At 36.6% G+C, this 21,648-nt stretch overlaps 1 protein-coding gene across 2 annotated transcripts in view; it reads right to left on the bottom strand.

Moving 5' to 3' along the window:
* Positions 1-4,121: 4,121 nt before the first annotated feature.
* Positions 4,122-21,648, bottom strand: part of ITGA1 (integrin subunit alpha 1) — a 75,150-nt gene continuing 57,623 nt past the window's right edge. The window contains exons 19-30 of one of the 2 annotated variants that reach the window (XM_082337344.1): positions 21,395-21,480; positions 21,056-21,191; positions 19,965-20,045; positions 18,115-18,191; positions 17,315-17,404; positions 16,162-16,264; positions 14,546-14,659; positions 12,769-12,873; positions 11,525-11,629; positions 10,573-10,665; positions 8,943-9,059; positions 4,122-8,175 (exon numbers count right to left, since the gene is read on the bottom strand). In XM_082337344.1, coding sequence (XP_082193470.1) covers positions 8,131-8,175; positions 8,943-9,059; positions 10,573-10,665; positions 11,525-11,629; positions 12,769-12,873; positions 14,546-14,659; positions 16,162-16,264; positions 17,315-17,404; positions 18,115-18,191; positions 19,965-20,045; positions 21,056-21,191; positions 21,395-21,480 — 1,152 coding nt within the window. In that variant the 3' untranslated portion in view covers positions 4,122-8,130. Of the gene's footprint in view, positions 8,176-8,942; positions 9,060-10,572; positions 10,666-11,524; positions 11,630-12,768; positions 12,874-14,545; positions 14,660-16,161; positions 16,265-16,522; positions 16,612-17,314; positions 17,405-18,114; positions 18,192-19,964; positions 20,046-21,055; positions 21,192-21,394; positions 21,481-21,648 lie in introns of those variants that run through there. The other variant, XM_082337345.1, reaches the window with a different exon arrangement.

The following is a 21,648-nucleotide window of genomic DNA, read 5'->3' as shown; positions in this document are numbered from 1 at the left end:
CATAGGTGACGTATTCTTTCTGTCTCAGTCTTTGTGCTTTTAAGCCAGGGTAAGTCTGGACTCAGTCTCATCTTTGCCTGGCTGTGCATACCCAACTCCACCTCTTGTGGTGGCACTAGCACTTGTAAAAGGGTGTAAGGAGGCAGTCAGGGAGTTGGTGTGGCTGCAAACTAACATACACACACACAGAGGCAGACACAAAGACAGTTGCAGATGGGTTCCAAAAGCAGACAAAATGCAGATTGGTTTAAAATCCATGGAGTTGCCTTCTTTACCTCCCCATGCATCTCAGTCCCTCTGAGAATCATCCAAATCCACTTTGGGAAGCTGATTTTCTTACATGGTGATCAAGAGTAACCTACCTTGTTACACAAGCCATCCCAGAGTAAAAATTTTAAACCAAGTAACCTGTTTCCTACAAAAGGTGTTAAAAATGAACAGAAAAGGGCTAATAGAGATGACAAAGACTCAACATGGACCATGGCAAAACGTTTGAAAGTCCGTCTGGGTCAGCAGGCACTTGATTTCTTAACCAGATAATATGAATCTTGGAGGAACTAAATGGGATTGAATATTGAGGAAGTCAGGATTTTAGGGAGAAAACACAGCAGCCATAGGTAGTTTAATGCTCCTTTTCGCTGCAGGCAAAGACAAGTATGCCAGTGTTCTGGTCTGAAGAGCAGTCCTGCAGGAATAATATTCATGTCCTTTAAAGTGAAGCTATCCTCTTTAAAATAAATATGCAATTGATATTCAAGAAAGGGATCAAAGTAAAACCTGCAAAAGGCATATATATCGCGGTTGTCATGTCCTCAGCAATGGCTGCATCACTCTCTAGTCCTGCTTCTGATGCACAGCGCTGCTTCCTACTCTAGACATGCCAGCACGCATTTACTTATTCCATGCTGTTTTGACTGAACTATGTCCTACCAAGCACAGAGTATATACATATTTTTACCAATTCTTTTTCCAGGTGAGCAAAGCTTGTGCCTGTCATGAGGAAATTGCATTAATGGGAAATACAAGTAGCCAGTGAAGAAATGTTCCCATTCACCTGTGATCCCCAAAAGTGAGGCCCTATATGGAAGCCTGCTAATGCAGCCTACATAATTTCATGCTCTAGAGCTGCTGGTGTGCTACCCCAGCAACTTCAGCCCATTTACCAAAGCATTAACCTTGATACAGCTCCAATAACCACTTGAACTCATAAAAATACTGGGTATCTGGAAAATATTTCTCAGACATGAGTTATAAGTACATGATGAGAAGCTGAGAACGTCTATCTCCTCAGAATATGCCTTTATTTACATTTTTGACCATTTCTATTTTGAAAACATAGTAGTTGTTTTCTGGTTTGTGGAATTAAGACCTATCCATTCTTCCTTTTTGTCTGCCTGTCACAAAAAGTTGCTCAATTGTTTGGTAGGCATTTTTTAGCAAACCTGACTCCCTTAACAATTCCCACTGAATCACTTGGAATTTTAAAGTAATTAGGTGACGTGAATTTAAGTCTTAATGCACTGCTTTGCTGTTTTTTTTTTTTTTTTTTTTCTTTCTTATATTGTTTGCAGCTTAAATGTGTTAAGCTAATAAAAAATAATACTGAATATAAAAAAATACCTTTTGGTATATACATAACTGCTGAATTGGACCTATTCACAACTGAACATTTGCTACATTATCTACCATTAGCTACTAAACCTTGAGTTAAAGATAAAATACCAGACAGGTGGGTGGAGGATAAGATGTGGTAACAGGATTAAGTGTCATCTAGTTGACTGGATATACAAAAGCATTCCTTATCAGATCGCAGAAGTCTTTTACTCATCCTATAAGAAAAATTCTCTTAGGGGGGCAAACAGGTCAGCCCTCAGTAAGTAGAATGAAACCTGAAGGTGCTTTGCATGAAGGGATGAATTATGTTGCAGCAGTATCTTATAAGACACATATTGCTCTCTAAATATACTTGCTAATGGCTGTTTGCTGAGAGCTATAGGCATCTTTCCAAATACTTTAAATTCATGAAATAAAGGAGGCCAGAGACTGTGAATTCATTTTGGCAGGTCCCTTAAATAAATGGTAAAAAGCAACTCAGTAGTCTTTGAGGTACCTGAGAGTCTCCAAACCTACAACACCAATACCACCAGAACTTTTTTCTCCTGGCTAACAGGGTAGTGGGAAGTTTCAGCTGAACCCTAGAAGTTTTGAGATGTAACAGCATCTGTTGTGGCATAGTGTAAAATGAGGCCAGAGTAATAGGCTCTTGTGAGTGAGATTTTATGAGCCGGCAAACAAGAAAGTGAGCTGTTAATGGCTATTAATTTGGGCCATGAGATGAGACTACTCAGCAAGGTTTGTGTATACAGTTCCCCAAACAGAAAGAAAATTAATTACTTTTCTCAGACTATGTCTACTGTCACAAAATTGCAAAACTTCAAATGCTTTTCAGAGAAAACTGAGAAGATCCTCTGTTTTTCATCTTATCCTCTCTGATAAGATGAAAAGGCTCTGTAACGGAAGATGATATGAAGAAACTTTCACTAGAGAGAGAGATCCTATTCCTTTACCCCAGGAGGAAGAACAATGGCACCCTTAACATGAATAAAGCTTAACGACCACTTGTAATGCTGAACCAGATACATGAAGCTTTGCAATAAATAAACTTCCAGTACCAAATCAAGTTGAACCATAACTGAGAAGTGGGGTTTCACCATGGCCACTGCTGGAAGTGAACAGAGAGTGTGCAAAGGGGATGGACAAAGTGTGCCAAGACAGCCGGCCCGCTAGATCTACATGTGCAATCCACTTTGAATACCTCTGGTCCTTCTCCATTTCTTTGAAAATCCCTAGGAGGTGCAACATTCAGTGAGTACTTGAGGAATGTCTGTTCTTTCTGAGAAGACTTACAACACTGAGAAAAGGAGAAGGGCAGAAGGGTAAGTGTATGAGAAGGGAAAAGCAATAAAGCATTGTGCTCCTCTGTACTAGAGTCAGAAGAAAAATCTGCCTGAGGGTGTTTTACTCACCCCTTGTTTTGACTGAATGAGTGAAGTCCAATATCTCTGGGGTGTCAGCCCTCAGTCTTCATAATTAAAACATGATTGCATTGAGGACAGCTCCCTTTGTCATCCACCTCTTTAAACAGAATCTAGTTGTGCTGTCTAAGCTGTGGTGTCAGCCATTTGGTACTAAAACTTCCTTAGTGTTTTAATCTTTATGACTCTTCATTCTCACAGGGCTCAAACGACACTTACTGTATGAACTGCTGTTGCCTTTGAACTGTGAACTGTGTGTTAGGGCTGTTTCTGATAAATGCAATGAATTATAATCCAGTTTTGTGCAAATGATACATAATATTACACTTCTTGCTGTGAGAAAGTGATTCTAGTTCTTTTTTAACTCCATTGAAAAACAATTTAAAACAAACAAAAACAGAAGTGGCTTTTTTTCTGATTTTCATTTAAATATTCCCATGGAAAATGTCCAGCAAACTCTAATGATCAGATATATACAGCATAGGACATTTGGTAATCACTCCCCTATGACTAGACAGGATGTTGCTATTAGAGAATTGTGATTCACCATCAAAGTACTCTCTGATGAGATAACAGTTAAGTAATTATATGGTTTGTAATGTTTTCTAAAAGTTAACTGTGATATAAAAGGTGTAATCTTTGTCTTCTAGGAAGTTTTGATACACATGTTTACTAGGCTTTAAGGAGGATGATGTGAATCATTTACAATCATGCAAGACAACAGACTATTTGGGACACAGGAATAAGTTGTACAGAAAAATCACTGGATAGGAAGAATGGTTAGATGAATGAATGTGTCTTCAACTTTTTTATGTATGTAATGTCATGAAACAAATCTGTGTCAGAAAGTAGTATGGTCCTCTGAAAAGCTTTCAAATGTGGCTGTAAGAATCCATACAATTAATAGCAATGTATTTCTGACAGCTTGACCACTTTCAAACTTTCCTTGATGTTATGCTGTGCAAGAATGCTTATTTCTACAATAGCTTTCTATTGACAGGTAGATGGATTTGGTTTTAGGTACTGAGATGCCTTTATATGATTCTTAGATCAATGAAAAGCAAACAAAATACAAAGGAGGCACTAGACTCTTTAAATTTTTTTTAATCAATAAAACACATGGAATAATTTTACAGGAAAAAGAAAATGCTGTGCAGAATGTTGTGATTTTCTTAAAAAGGATGCAAATTCCCTCTTATTCCTGTTAAATGGTATAATTAACAACAGTACATTCTGATTCTCTTGCTCTGCTTTTACTTTTGAATGGGATCATAATCTATACAACAGTTCATTCAAGAAATTAAAACAATGAGACTATGTGGAATTCATTGGGTGAGTGTGACCCTAACTCCAGCCTCTCGGTGCCAAGTGAGATGAAAACCTTTGGCTCCAGTTGAAGGTGGATTCCCCTGACTCAAGCTCTGCAGAAGAGGAACATAATGCTCAAAATGACTCAGCACAGGATATGTACTAAAAAGGGTCAGGTAAGAGGTCAGGATAGGTGGGTCGTGTCTGTAGCAAGGGCTCATAATACAGACCTAGAGTGACAAACACAGGAACATAAGCAGCAGTCCAGGGAGACTACTCTAATGTAGGTGCTGTTTTCTGTGTCTTCTAAAATTACATGTGGAATCAACAGCCTCTAGAACAGCGTCACACTGAAGCAGGAGTGATGGTTTAAAGCTCTTGCTCCTTTCCAGAGAAGTTCTATGCTATAGAAATGTAGCTTGTCCATTCCCTCTAAGATTAGCCACCTCAGTGCTGAAGTTAGGAACTGAGCTGGGCCAGACTCTCTCTGTTACTTAAGCTCTGGTTATACACCCAAATTATTATTATTTTTTTTTAATAGGCTTTTATTTGAATAAAAAAATATTTACCTTGTTAGCTATTAGTATCATATTAGAACCCTAATGTGTCTTTTTATAGGAACGAAACGGATTACATGCTGTTCTGATATTTTTTGTGCCTGCCAAATTTCAGTGAGATGTTCCTGATGTTTGAAATATTGCTTTCAGTAGTAGGCTTTTCTGTTTTTTATAGTGAAAAGCAGTAAAATACTGCTCTTGCAATGCTGTGTGGAAAGGCTCTTACAGATAAAAATAGTTATTTTACTCATCTAGCCTGTGTAAGAATAATGTGCTATAGTGATATCCCCTTTACATACTTATAAATAGATATTATGATTGAAAATCTGATAATAGGACTAACGTGAAAAGGGAGAAAGCATCATGACAAAGAGGAAAGCTGTGTGGTTATATGAAGCTTATTACTGTTTTTACAGTGCAAAACAAGTCTAAAAAGAATGAAACATTGATCCCCATACTTTGCATTGATAAAATACTTAGGTATTTTTGCTTAGTCTTTATCTAGAGAAATAGACTGTTCTATTGACTTACATTTTTTCAGTTAGGCTGATGCTTTAAATAAGTAATGAAATGTCATCAGAAAAGTAAAAAGCTCTGGTTAACAGCTTATCATAATTAAAAAGTGAAACATTTAAATAAAATAAAAGTATGCTGCATAAAAATGATGTGTGGCTTGAACAACTTGTGAGTAATTTTATGAAGCCAGGAAAAATGACCTCACAGTTAACAAATTGGCTGAATAATAATAAATATAAGTATTTCCTCTGCTACCACAGACTTTCTGTGTGTGCATAGTTGAGTCACAATTCCTTCATAATTCTGTTCCTTTACAAAACCATAATAGATAACAGTACTGCTATGCCTTTACAGAGATACTATAAGGAAAAAACATTTACAATTCTTAGGCATTCAGATGCTATGGTGACAAGTGTCATTTAAATCTTTCAAACAAATTGTCAAAATCATACATTTTCTTAAAATAAAATCTGCATCTGAAACACCTCTCTAAATATTAATTTATCTTCACTGTTCAACAAATGGATTTTTGCCTTCCTGCAAGGACTATTTAACTCGCAAAATTAATGAAGCAGGGATTCTATCCACCACTCCTCTATGTAATTTTTTTGCTTCCATTCAAATCTTCCTTCTGTGCTCAGAACCAGGGCAGATCACCTCGTAACCCTTCAGATAGGGTGCACTTTCAGGTGTGCAGATGAGCACAGCAAGAAAGTCCTCCGACTCGATGGGTCTCCCAGGCTCGCAAAGCACAGCCACCCACAGTGTTCCCATGGAGGGCTTTGCCCTCTCCTCTGAGTCATGCTGCTACCTTCAGCAGACTGTTGTTATGAAATAACCACCTTTCCCACAGACAGAAGGAGAAATTGCAGACGCTTTCAAACTTAATCCTACTTGCTGCGTTCACATAAGTCTCAGCCTTTCCCTGTAACTACTCTGTCTAATTTAGGAACTAAATAGAAGGGACTTAAGAGTGACAGCATCTTTCAAACAATAAAGCACCTTCTGGCACTCTTCCAGAGTTGTACTTGCCAGCATGTTCAACCCAATCTATGGTCTCTTCTTAAAGAAAAAGAAAGTCTTTATAAAATATATTACTGCTTTTTAAGCTATTACTATAAAGTCAGTGCTAAATTAAAACCTTTTGGAAACTGCAATTTTTTTTTTTTTTATTTCAGTGACATTTGTACCAACAGGAGGAACACATTTTCCTGGCTTCCTTGGCAAGGCAAAGCTTTTCTGCAAACAAGTATGTCTTATAGAACTTGGTATGTCTCCTCAACATTTTCTGATCTATTGGCAATCAATACCAAGTTGTCTCATGCTGAGGCAACATTGCACTTTGCCAGCACGCCTCCATTTTATTCTGTTAATTTTGTGTGGCTGCAAGTAATATAGGAAGTTCTTAAGGACAAGGCACAGTCCAAGGGCCCCAGGGAGAGATCCTTGTGGAAGGAAGACAAGTGCATGAAAGAAAGGAGGAAACTGAATAGTCTAAATAGAAAGAAAAGATTTCTTAAAGAAAGATTTTCTTAAAGAAATCTTTTGCTATCTACATTTCAGTGTATTCTCATATAAGCTTTTAATCTTTGACACAAAATAAACATAATTTGTTAAGTGCTTATTTAGTATGCAAATTCTTCATCACTTCTTAAACTTGTAAGTAAAAAAGATGAGGTGTGACTTATAATACTAGAAGAAACTTGCCAGTGCTGAAATTCCTATCTGTGCTCTTCTGTTAGTTATAATTTTGTACAGTTTAAACTCATTGGATTAAATAGCTACACAATAAATTTACAGTGACAGTTTATGAAGCACCCTCCTGGCTACTCCAAGATATACAGCAAGAGTCAAACTTTCAGGGTACCTCTAAACATTTTCTGCATAAATATGGACATTTCAATTTGCAGGTACAATTGTGCCCCTGCTTATTTGAGTACAGTGTACAATCAGATGGGTTTGAATATTTTGCGCATACATTTTTAGGCCTGCCAAAATCTGTGTCAAGTTCAAACAATTATATAATTTAATGGATCAATCCTTTATGGTCTGCTTGACCATGAAAATCTCTTTCTTGGAGTATCCTGGGTTCAGCTGGACACGCTAAAACGAACAGAAAGAGAAGTCCAAGGTATTTCAGTAATTTTCACCCAAAATTCTGCAGGTACTCCTATCTTCTGAATTGTCATTACATCAGTTACCATACAGTATTTGGTGCATTCTCAAAGTTTGCATATTCTGCTTCATGAACTGACAGTCTGCTTGCACAGAACTGACATAAAGAGGAAATTTGGAAAATGATACTTTTTCCTTTTGAAAATTGTAAGGTGATAAAAAAAGACTGGGATTGCTACATACAGGCTGACTTGTTGCATAATTTGGAATGAAAAATGATTCCACATACATTGGTATATAAAAATATAATCACACATTTTCCATATTAAAAAACATTAGAATCTTTGAACTTAGTTACTCTCAAAAAACGAGTAGCACTTGAAAGTATGTCCTTGAGTATCACAAAATGCAATAAGGCTGTTTATTCTTCCTTTGCATCATTCTTTTGCATGTGTGCTTGATTTGCTTCTTCTTGTTCTGCTTCTTGTTTTTTTTAATGCACCAGAGTTTAGAAAACATGACCACTGCAGCTAAGTTTATAATTTTACAGTAACATTTTTGAGGCAGACCTGAGCAAAAATTTCTGCATTTTTTTTTCTTCATTTCTCCATTTTCTTCTTTAGTGGTCTCTTGAAAAATCCAGCCTGCAGAAAAGAAAAAAGTGACTAAGAACTGCTCAAAGCATATAACCCATATTGGTAGCATTCATGTGCTGGTTCTTACTACTATTTTAGTACTTTCAGTACAGTAAAAAGTCATTTAATATGTTATCACTGAAGTACAACATTGTTTTTCCTGGAACGGAAAAACTAAAGAGACATGTCATGAAAGCAGACAAAAGGAGTACAGTTAATATACAGCGAGTGATTGCTGAATCATTGTTATGCTCACATAATGTCAAAGGCTAAAACGCTTAATAATATTTGGTACTCAATTCAATAAATAATACTTTATTTTATACTTGTCAAATTTTTCAAGAGATTATGCATGTTGAAATTTATAAACTGTAATCTTCTAACGTGCTGAACGAAATATTTAGCTTAGAGAAGAGTGCCCACTTGTGGCAATACTTACACCACAGGCTTAGCATCTCGGATAACGAGAAAACCTAGTTCTCAAAGGCCACAGAGAAAGCTAATTAAAAAAACCCCTTAACAAACCCTTAATCATACTGAAATCTCTTTTTATTTTTCTTTTCATAACATACTGTCAATACAGGTTTCAATTGGTTAGCATTGCACGTTACACATCAGAAAAATGTAGCGTTTTTAGTTATTTTGTTATTTCTACAAGATTTCACTCTACTTATTAGATAATATTAGTGTCTGTCAGGTTCTAGATATGAGAAGGACATGGCAGAGAATTTGAGCATATTTGATTATTTTCATGAAGACAAGGATATGCAGCTTACCTTCCACAAAGCAAATATAAGTAGTGCAAGAATCAAGAGTCCAGCAAAGATACTCAGGAGGATAACCCATAAGGGGACTGTACCCGGTGGGAGTTCTTTGGAAATCTTAATCATGGTCTGCAAAGTGTTCAGAATGTAAGCAATAAATAACATGTTCTTCTAAAATATCAACAGAGCAGCATGACTTTTATCAGCGTGTAGTGATTTTCCAGGGTACCACTTCATTCTAAGTACAGGAATTTGTAGGAGGAAATTGAGAAAATAATCTCCACCATGAAACCCCGTATTTACATAATATCTTGCACTTTGTAAGTGCATTCATTTCATGAGAGTCAGCCCTGCTGTAACTCAGTAGTAATTGTCATAAAGGATACCGGACCAAAACCATAAGTAGTTGAAGTGTATGCTAGGGAGTTTCTTTAGTATATTCTTCATTACTCAATGCCTGCCTCCCTGAAAGGTGGCAGTGATGAACAAGCCCTTACACCAATTAAATGAAATAAGTCTAAAAGGCTGTGTAGATACTAATTTGATTTTAAACCAGGCATATCTGGTGTAAAAGAACCTTAAATAAGGAATATTATTATTTAAATAAACATGGACATATAGGAGTTTGAATTATTTTAGCTTAAGTATTAGAGACACAACTTCATAGTTCCAAAAAGCATGGAAGAGCTGAACACTAAGCATTCAACTTGAAATTGTGTCTTAAAAAAAGTTAATTCTGAAATTCCTTGGTTTGTAAAGGCAGCTCTCACTATCTGCAAGCCTCTCAGCTGTGTTTTCACTCCTGGATTGAATTTTAATCTGTCACTTACAAGAAATGCCTGGATACAATACCAGCTAATAGTTGACCTGTGATGTTTGTATTCCCAAAAATATTTTACACAAGATGTAATTCACACTGAATATTACTTTGTTCTAAATTTTGGAGGTATTAACAATAATAACACATAATAAGACTTTTGCTTAAAAATGTATGTTGTAGTAAATAAGCCCCTGCATGTATAAAAGTTACCACAGAAAAGCAATGCATTAACCACTATAAATGTCTTGGAATAAAGAGTATTAAAGGATAAATAACAACTCTAACAAAATGAAAGACATTTCTTTTTATACCTGACACCACTACCATAATGTTATATACTTTCTTATCTAAGAAAATGACAGGGAACTTCTGAAAAATAAAACACCTTGTTTCAAATATATAACCTGGATAATGAAGTAGAAAGAAATAATTAATAAAGAAATAATAAAGAAAATACAATGTACAAAGTAAGATCACTTCTAAATGACCCAGGACAATTTTAAAAATGCTATTGATTCCTTAAAAGAATTTTAATTATGTTTTTCATTTACACAGATGTAGGAAGCATTTATACTGCAAGCAGGCAGAAATACTTCAGACAGTACTTCTTCTCACCCAGGTACATTGGTGGGTAATGGGATTTTGGTATCATTTGACTAATTCTGACATTTCTACTGTAATATGAAATCACCAACTTTTATTTAGAGTAGGATAATACATTAAACAGGTAACAATCAGCTCACTAGTAATGAGAGAAAATGAATGATTCAGTAGCACAGTAAATCCTATGAAGAGTAAATCCATGAATTATCATGTTCTTACCTCCAGTTTTTGATGATCATTTCTCAAAATCAGTGATGAGTTCTCACTCCTAAGTAATGCTTTCGCAACAAGGGTTAAGCTGTGAATGCTTGCCTGGAAGAAGAGAGAAATGGCTACAGTTTATAATTAGGTATTTTGAAGTAGAAAGCTTTGTAGAAATTAGAAGGGTGAAAGCAAAACTTAATGCTAAAGTTTTGGGAGATGCTGAAAAATGTGAAAGTCAGTGAAGCTGCTCATGTGTATCACTTTCAGCACACACATTCCTGTTTACGAGACAGCAATACAGCTTTGAAAGAGTAGAGAGCAGAGATTTCAAAGAAATACTAATTAATCCTGGAATACTACTTTGGCCACAGGGACAGATTTCAGCGTTCTAAAATTCTGCTGTATCTCCCCTCCTGTCCTGTTATTTTCCAGAGAAAAACAAAGACACAAAACAGGAACTCATTATCAGAAATTTATCAGCTGCGCAAAACAGACCACAGCCTGGTCATTGTTGTAACCATCAGACAATACTGAGATGTGCTCTGAGGTAGACTCTCTCTCCTCTGCTCTTTTTGATCAAAAAATCCTTTCTAGGCTTGAGAAATCTTTCCAGATTAAAATTAATTTAAAAATTATATGCTTCTGTGTACCTCTCCTTACATCTGCTGAATTAGAATTTGTGGATGTATAAGTAGCTATTACAAAAGGACCATCAATACAGAATAAGTCAGGGGTGTCTTCTTACGATGTTTTGAAATTTCTGCTAAGTTCTAAGTATTTGCTTTAAGGATAATAAAATGCATGCAACTTAGTTTTGACAAAATTTTAAAATAGCAAAAGAAACGATTTCAAATCCTAGGGGACTGTGGAGACTTAAGAAAATGAAAAGTATAATTTTAATAGATATTAGAAACATTGGCTTGTTTCTCAAACCCGAGTATTCTAAATACAAATGGGATTTACTTACTTTTATGATGGTAGGTTTCCAGACCCTTAATGAAACATTCACTATATATATGTCAGATGGGACCAGCGCACAATTAATAGATGCACAGCTGTATGTATCACAGTCCTGTTTAAAAGGCACCAGCATGAATTAATAGGAAGAGACTTGTCACATTACTAAAATAAAAACATGTAAATTACTATATATACAGATCACAGACTTGCTATGACACCAATACTAAACTGATATTAATTACTGGGGCTTTTTATGCAAAAATGACACTGCAGTATATAAAACAAGTTGAGGTGTTCATGCTGTGGTAGAATAGATTAAGTTTTTGCAGGCTTGCTTAACCTTGAGGAAGCTCTGTTACTGTAGGTATGCAGCCAAAGGCATCAGCAGAGCTCCTAAAGGAAGCACAGCCTGTAACAGCATATGTTTTTCTGCCAAAACAGCTATGGCTTCTTGGCAGTGTTTCTTGATCCTTTCAAATCGTGGGGCACCTGAATCTTTCAAGCAGGGCAGGATGTGTGTGTGAAAATTTAAGTATCTTTACTTCCCAGTATCACTTGCTAGCTGGGAGGGCAGCAGAATTATGTTCAGCACTTCGGAAACATTTGCTTAGCCTAGACCTTTATCACCTCTGTGAAGGACTATGATAAGCATGGCAAAATACTCTTCTCATGGCATGGTTTCATTTGCACGAGAAACTCAACTCCTCTCTGCTGAGGAAGTAATATGACAGTTTTCATCCTGACATGCCAACATAACTACTGCAGCAAAATTACTTTGCAACTCTTCCATCTAAATGTGAGAGGTTAATCCTTTCCAAATGGGATCATCAATTACATTTCTACCAGTTGCATGGAAAATCTGTCAGATCAGAGTGCTAGCATTTGAAAGTATGTTCAACTGGATGTCTAAAAAAGTTGCAAGGGAGATGAGAATGTTCTAAAATATTGTTAGTTATTAATTACAATGGGAATATAGAAGGTGAAGATTTACTCAGCTGTCAAATATGCTATTGTTATTTACACATTTTATAAATTAAAAAAAAAAGCCACCCCAAATTCAGTTCCACATACAGTTTTGCAGTCAAATAAAAACTATAGCTAGTCTATATAAAGATGGCTTTTCAAGCTATTAAGGCAAATAGAGTTTCCACAGGACACAGTTTGAGAGAAGCTTTTGTATATTTATTGCAGAAGTACTCAAAGGTCTGAGTTAATATCTGGGATGAATATATATACTATACGTAGGCTTACCATAATCGTATCCTTTGTAGGTTCTTTTATTTTTGGTAACACAAATGGTTTCCCAATGCTGATCTTTAAGGGATCTACAGGGTAACTAGTTTGGCAGATGGCATTCTGTTAGCAGAAATACAGATATTATTCTTATTGTCTGAATATGCAAACTATTACAAAAAGTGCTCTGGAAACAAGCCAACATCAATGGTATTTAATATTTAATAACATTAATAATATTTACTAACCGCTAAATGCCATAAAACTGCATATTGCAAGAGTGCAGAATGGGAAATTCAGATGGTGTAGGTATTGAAGTATCATTATTCAAACAACAAATGAACTTTTTATGAGATAATTTAACCTAGAACCTATCCAGCTACTTAAACATCTGTAGAAGCAAACAAGAGCTTCCTGCAAGGTGACGACTACATGAACCAGCAAGAGTTGGCTATTAAAAGAGATAAAAAGCTTTTGCATGGGAATCCACAGAGGTTCTGCCTTAGCAAGCAGACAGGCAGGTTAAGTGCACGACTCAGGAGCCTCCGTTCCAGTGCCCAGGGAGGGCGGAGCAGGTGCTGGAGCACTGTTAGACCTCCATGGCTCCTTCAAAGGCAGCTGGGAAATCCTTTGGTGTCTTCAGTGCGGGGGAATTTGTTTTTTTCAGTCAGGTCATTCACTTTCAGACTGCTAGCATGAAGAGGACTGCAAATCCCCCACAGTGCACTTTGGCACACTACTATCCCTAGGGTGTAGCTAGCGGTAGATGAATTACACCCATGGAAAAGCACAGATTTGTTGAGTTTATGTGCAAACTTGGGTCAAATGTGGTGATTGCCTAGGAATGAAAATAATGGGGGAAGGAATTTAAGAACAGACACAATTCCTTTGTATTCTAAACATGAAATATTTTGGTTTTTTTTTTTATTTTTTTTGTTTTAAAGTGAACCTTGAACTTTCATTTAGACCATTTGGTTTATTTTTCAGTGGTGCAACACCTCAAAACTAAGTGAAATATTTGGAAAGAGGTGGACCTGTGGGTGTGTCTCTGAGGGAAAGATAAAAAAAAAAAAAAAAAGATGTTTAGGTCACCACTTAGTGATATTTGGGTTCTTCAACCATTCAGTTATTGATATAGCTCTAGTTCTAATATCTACAGATCTGGAATCATGGTATTTGCTGGAATTGTGATGTCCTCCAGCTGCTCTGGAGGAGTGAAATGAAAAAACTCTAATGAGGGCTGCAGTGAAGAGCAGTTGAAAGACATGACCTACCATCCCCTTCAAGATGTCTCAGTGCCCCAGAGAAGGAAGAGGCCAGAGGACTGCTAGTTCTGGAGAGCAGACTTGCAGGAAGGCTAATTTCAGTATACAGAAAGAAGAGGACTGAACAGGAGATTGAGCTCTAGATGTACACAGCATGACTAGAGCATTTGCAATAAGCACTGCTGACAATGGAGATAATCTGAGGCTGAGTAAGCAAAATAAAAAAGAAACTTCTGTCACATATGTCTCAGTCTGGACCTCTCATCACTTGGCAATATATCAAATTAATCCTGTTATAGTCCAGTTATTGTTCAACACCATTTTAAATTTGCTGGTTTCCTTTTAAGAAAATTTATCTGTCTTCTTATGCACATATGTACATACTCTTAAACACCAGCATCTCGTCTTTTAGACTAAAAGCAATATCTACCTTGAAGCAAGGCATAATCCCAAATATTTGCATTTTGCAGCTCCTTACAACAAAAAATTGAAATTTAAATTAATCCTAAAAATACAAATTCCTAGCTTACTTGGGAATGTGACAATGCAGTAAGGTAGAGAAGAGTGTTCTTGGCTGCTGTTACATTGGGAAACAAGATCTGCAGTGTGAGGTTTGGCATTGGAAAGTGTTCGCCTTTTTCAATCTATAAAAAAAAAGAAAAATATTTTGATTAGTACTTTCCTTATTTTGTTGGCATTTGATTGTGAGTTTTTTCCTTTCCTGTGTCTTTCTTTTCTTCTGTGTTTTTTTTACGTTTCCACAGTCAGTTATGCAAAAAGTGGTGTGATGAACTCTTACTTTTTCCCTGAGAACAGCTTGTTGTGAATTAGCAGACACATTCTTCTGTGGTCTTTGGTAATACAATGCTCTATTGAAGAAAATCAAATGAACAGGATGAAAGGGACATTTTGACATAAATTCCTTCTTGTTCTCTTGTTTACTGCATCCTTTTATCATCTGGGACTTCTATCTAAGGTCATTTCATTTCAATTTTTAATAAGGCCCCCAAAATTCTTTAACAGGGGAGAAGAGCCACTGTACCAGTGGTGGCTCCTGCTGGTTCCTCCTCAGGTGTGCTTACGCAACAGCCCTCCTGGCTCACCTGCTCCCCTCACCTGTTTTCCCTGAGAAGATCACAGGACATATCTGCAAGCTGCTGCTCCTTCTGAACAGGCCTGCTGTGGCTGAGGATGGAGAAAATGCCTAGGTGGAATTGCTGGCAGGGGAATTGGCAATCCTGTCTCTGAAGTGGATGAGCTTAATAAATACTCAAGAACCTGTTTAACTTTTTTTCTTCTAACTACTCATTTGTGATAAGCTGCTTGCAGAGTTGAGTTTTGCTTACGAGATCATAAATGGTATGCTCTGCAGTCCACCAGCTTTTATATTCAGAAAGCAAAGATTTTGAAATAAGATGAATAATGTCTTAAACATCCACAAAAATCTTTGAGATTATTTGGTTTGAACTTTTAAACTAAAAAAGTAGCTGAGTAAAACACTGTAGGTGGGCTAAAAAATATAAAACACCTTTGCCATTGCTATTTAGTGAGAGCGAGAACTTTCCCATGGCCCATTTTTTATAGAGAGAAAGTTGATTCAGACTTTTATCCTTTGTATATTGGACCCTTGTTCAGCTTTGGATTTGACACTGGGAAACAAGGATGCTCTCGAGATAACTAAATTCACTCCCACTGCAACTTGAGGCTGGGCTTCTAGTCCACTAAATATCTTTTCCAAGTGATTTTAGTTTGCAGTATTCATTCCATTAGGAAGATGTTCTGGAGCATGGCATTTGCCTTTTTCAAAGCTGACTGGATTTTGGAAATATCTGTTCTAAACTGCACTGAACGTAGGTCAAGTTCTCATTCGCTAGTGTGTGCTCTCTTTCTCCTGCTGAGGGCAGCAGCTCTAAACCCCACCCAAACTACTCCACAGGAGATGGACCACTCTGAGAACCTCTGACTCGCCTTATTCCAAAGCAAGGAAGAAAAAAAAATAGTGTTAAACACAAAATACCCATGTAGAAGGTTTAACATTTTGCATATCTGCTATTTAAGTAATAGGATATCACATTAAGCAATTAAAACCAAATCAAAACAAAGATGAAACCAGTACCTATACCATGCAGTTTTAATAGTTTCTTACCCTATAGTGCAGAGTAACTTCATCCCCAATCTGCTCTGTTGTGTTAATAGCAGTAGGGACAGTATCATTTGCTGCTATTATAACATGATGCTCTTTGAAAACACTGCAGATTAAAAAAACAAACAAACAAACAAACAAAACCCAATAAGCACAAAAACTTCATAAAAACGCTAGCAGGTAATAGTATTAGTCTTTTCATTATTTCATGAATTCTCCAGGACTAGTCTTGCAATTAAGAGTGCACTGCTACTTCCACTGAAGTTCAACTCATCCATTTTCTGAGTAGTGCTGACTTTTTATTATGTACATTTTAAATGTTTTGTGCAGATAAAACTACAAAATGGGCAAATATTGTTCCATATAATAATACACCAAGGTCTGATTTTGCTGTTCTTATTCTAGCTGTGCAGTCCTTTATCCCAAGTATTGCCGTGTAAAACAGGCAGGGTCCTATAAAAGACAGAATCAAGTGAAAAGACAATAAACCCAGCATGTTCTAAATTCAACCTTATTCCCTATGGGACAAACAAGGGCTGGATCTGAACCATGAAATGCATCCAAAATGAATTTGACTTAATTATTTACACCGGCACACCATGCAATGTACTGATAATATTTACAATGTTTTTCAGGGATGAAATTTAGCTGAATTCTAGCAATTTCTGTAAATAAAGTGTACTACGAGACCTACATTAAAGTTTATGTCTGAATTGATAAAAACAAACCACTGGGAATCTAAAATTAAGGCTAATTTTTGAAGCTGGAAATCAAACACCACACCATGCAATATTCTAGTGATACAAACTCATCGTCGTCAGGAAGCTGGAAGTATTTGCTTTCTTAGATACCTGAAATGCCTTTGAATGAAAAGGTCAAAGTACAAAAATCAACAAAAGCTGCTGTTGTACTTGCAAACTCCAGATCGATTTCAAATAGATAAAACAGAGCTACAGCAAGGTAGGGACAGTGACTGCTCCATTATTTCATGTAACTGCTCTTTTCACTGAAGCCTGTGCTTCCTGTTCATGAGCCTAGAAGCTGTCATTTGTGGATACTAACTGAGCACAGCTCAACAAAACAACAATACTATATTCTTTTTGAACACCTGCTCTTTACTGTGCTAGCAAATAGAAGTACAGAGAAGCATCAATACCTTACAAATATTAATCCTACTTCATATTTTACTGGAATTGTAACGTGTCCTCTGTTGTCACTCAAGGTCTCAGGTGGTTCTTCGCTGTCACTAAAATAAAACAACATATGCCACTCAGATCAGAGTGTGATAGTCATCTGCACATGCAACACAACTACTAGGTGGGAAGAGATCTTAAGAAACTGAAATACCTACAGCTCTGGGTATGAAAGTGCACTACTCATTTCCAGTTAATTACCATCTCCTAAAAATAAATTCAAAAGACTATTTCCAGTAACTAAAAAGTTAAGTCCTGCACCAGTCCCAGCTCAGAGACACATCGTTGTTAAAATTACAGAGTGCAGTTGACTGAATAAAAATGCACCAAATAAGGGCCACTACTCTCACACCATCCCTGTATTGTGCAGGGACAGCAAACACTGAGGGCAAGTGCATTCCTTTATGTTATCACAGACAACTTCTGCAATGCTCTTGCTCTTTGAAGGCCAGACGTTTTTGTTTAGCATAAACTGTGATTCATGCTAAAGTATGCAGTAATTTTGTAAGAGAATAAACCTTTTCTGAAGGTAAAACTACTGGAAATTATGACTCATTTGTGACTCTCAGGCTCTAAAGACAGCTTTTATTTATTTAGTCCATTCAGTCCACTGCTGCACATCCCTAAAACTGCCAGCTCTACAGACTGTTTAACCACTTCTGAGTTCAGAAAAGTCATCCTTGTTTTACTGTGAAACACAAAGCTGTAAAGCTTTCTAAGAAAAAAAAAATCAGAATGTAAACAAGCAATGATTGCAACTAACCTTGTTGCATATACGTGAACAGTAGCATTTTCGAGGAGATAGGATGCGTTGAACTGGAATGATATTTTGAAGGAAATCTGTTTGGAGAAATAGAGTACACATTTTAAAAGGGAAAAAAAAGAAATAAAAGCACGCTAATAAGGTTTGATCTGATGAAAAATGAGGAAAATTTTGCTACTTTTATCTCTGGAATCCTTATTCACATTTTAACACTTCTGTGAATGAATCCACTTTTTTCACTTTGTCCCAACCAAGAAGGAAATCTAATAGGTATCACTTATCAAACAGAAGGCTCAAATTTTCAGAACTGAGAAGCCTCAGTAAAACTTATTACAGAGTATATTAAAAATATATAGCTAAGTAATTCTTAACAGAAATGAACTGGTCTTGCAAGCAATTTATCAAGACCATTTTTTCTCTCCAGTGAGGAACAAACAAATCTTCAAAGCCTGGCAATTACAGTGGAGATGAGCTGCCTATAGAAGGCTGCTGGAATATAGTAAAACACCTAGAATACCAAACAGAAATTTTTACAATGTAAAGAAATGACTACTAGGTCTCACAAAAATTCCCTACTCATTATAAGTAGGGCAAATCTATCACTATTTGGCACTACACAAGATTTGGGAGAACTGTCCCAAACACGTCTCTCTTCATATCCTGACACTTAAGGGCAATTTTATATGAAACAAAAGTTTTACTATGTGTTACTGTACATGATTTTTCAGCTCAGACTTTTATTTTTCCTTCAATTTCCATCTTTATTACAAAGTGACCCAGGGAAAGTTGTCTTAGATATTTCTTCATATTAAAAAAAAAAAAAAGATCCAGGAAGAGGCTTTAAAAAGGAATGTATTAGGGATGCTTATCAGCAAATCAGAGATTAATTGATTTCTGAATGCAAAGGAGAGTATGAAATTTCTAAATGTAAGCATCTATAACTACAGACAAACTAAGAATTAAAGCATGAAAGGAAAATGTGAAAAATCCAGTAAAGCTGGGAATGGAGCATTGTGGGCACTAGCATTGGCTAGTATGCTTATTTGGCTGCAAGAAAGTAACAGCTGACTTAATTCCTACAAGTCCAAGACACCAGCTGGAATGTGCATGTGGGAGGCAATGTAAGAGGACATCTCTCCTGATCCTCCCTCTGTTATGCGTCTGCAATACAGACCTGATATGACAGAGAAACAGACAAGAAACTGCCAGGAAAGGCAGTTGGTCTTATTTGAATGCAATTTGGTATTTCCCAATTCAATATCAGAACTATTTAGGTGAGACTTAGGTGCATATTTCCAAAGGCTAAGTTTAGCTAAATGTCACTCTTTATTCCAGCAGGAGATACAGACTTATCACCGGAGCTGTTGAAGCTGGAGCTCAATTTTAAAATCTGGCTTAAGCAGATCCAGGTTAGCATTTCTACATACCAGCCTATTCTCTTTTCAACCATCTGATTAAATTTTATATACAAAAATTTTATATACAAAATAACTAGTCATAGGCTCCAATCTGTGGAATGCCACCATATCTAATGTCTTATTCTAACCAATATCCTATACAGCTGGAGACAGACCCTTCTGGCCAGGTGTGCCACTTGCCTTCTGACAGTAACAAGGATGGCAATACGCACCTTCTACCTCCTCACATAGCACAGCTGACTGCCCAGGTACTGAAGACCTGATGTTTTCCTATCTGGCTCAGTGCAGTTCATATCAACGATAGCTTGGGAAACTAGCATGGATAGGTTTTGGGGTGAATACAAGAGAAAAGAAATTCAGAGGTGACAGGGACTGCCCTAGCCTTAGAACAACATGAAGCAAGTAGAGTTGGCATGCAGGGTGACTTTTTACCTCTTCTGCAGGTTTTAGAAACGGATATCCCACTTTACAGGTGATGTTGTGATTAGATTCACAGCTATCTTTCTGTATGTCCTAAAGGAAAAAAAAAGTGAAATCATGACCTTGTGCAAACTCTTTTTAAATTTTGACTAAGCATCAAGGGCCTGTTGAACACATATACCATTGCTTCTTTTCATCGTCAAAACATCATAAGAGTCAAAGCTTTAATTGAACTGGAACAAAAATAGGAAGCCACAACTCCCGGAAAACAATATCCATCTATGGACATCTACATCAATTAGTAGCCATTATTCTCTTCCAGTGAAAGTGTTTGGAACATTAGCAATTATGTACAAACTGGACATCATGCAAATTAGTTATGGGGTCTAACAGATCAACATATGTATAAGTACACAGTTTTTACATGTAATTTTGTAAATGTTTTCCTAACTTGGCAATGAAAGTGACATTCATACTCCATAAATTATTGCCACAGGGTCAGCAACAGTGCTATGGATCCCTGACTTCTCCTGATGGATCCCTGATTTCTCCTAATGTGCAAGAGCAGGACTGTTGATCGAAAACAAACTTCTCCTAATGTTTCCCACCTGAACTGAGGTAAATTCATAGCATATCTGCTGAGGCAGGCAGAAAAACAGCTACTTCGGAAATGCTGTCTGAAGTAGGGATGAGGCAGGCACTGATCTATGCTGCCCTACCAAGACAGTGCTTTTTCTATACACGTGCAAAAGCAGAATTCTAGAGGCTCAAGAGCTGTACTGATGAATAACAAGGCATTTCTGGCTCTACAGATGTACAAATGATTCATGGTGCTGATGTTCATCCAAGATGCAGGCACTTACTGTCTAAGTGTCATTGTGGAACCTTGTGTCTGTAGTTAATGAAGACTAGGCAAGAGTCCACTCAGGTCAAAATAAATACACACTTTTAGAGGGACAAGCGAGGGCAGCACTCCCAGGGTATCTCTTCCAATCAACTGAGATTATGCCAGTGCAGTGAAATTCAGGCTTAATAAAAAGGCTTCCTCAGATCTCTCTAGCAATATAGGTTATGATAAATGTGATAATGTGAAAAAGTCCTACCTCAATGCCAGCAAAAATAATATTTGGAGAATACTGAACCAAGACTCTGGTATTATAGGCACTGTCTTTTTTGTTCTTCACAGAGAGCTGGATTGTAAACTTATCATTGCGTGACTTTATAATGAATGGAGAAGAGCTGTAAAATAAAGTAAGAATGTCAGACATCTTAACTTTTGAATCTCTTTTTAACATAAAGAGGAACTTCTTTCAGTGTCCAGACTATACTGTTTCTGATTTGGAAATTATGCCACAGCATTATCTTATTACACTACTAAATTTATAATTTACATAGAAATTTTGTACAGATATCAAGTGATACAATAAACCCAGTGTAGTTACCTGTCTCCAGCTATGCTTGCTTTTACATTCAGAACAAGATCTGAAATGCATTTATTTTTGGCTCCACAATCTTTTGTGAAAGGAATCTGCAACAATAGTATTTTTATTCTCAATTTTATTACATTTATTATTAAAATTAAATACTTGCATTTTAATTCATTATCTAATTTTATATAAGGTCTTCTGTCTGACAGTCAAAGAAGTCTTTCCTAATATTAACCAGTTAAACATGCCAATATCCTGTAAAATGCACA

Source organism: Platalea leucorodia, assembly GCF_965183815.1.
Source record: "Platalea leucorodia genome assembly, chromosome: Z".
NCBI classification, from domain to species: domain Eukaryota; kingdom Metazoa; phylum Chordata; class Aves; order Pelecaniformes; family Threskiornithidae; genus Platalea; species Platalea leucorodia.
Note: the sequence above shows the minus strand (reverse complement) of the source record. Positions and strands in the feature narration are given on the sequence as shown.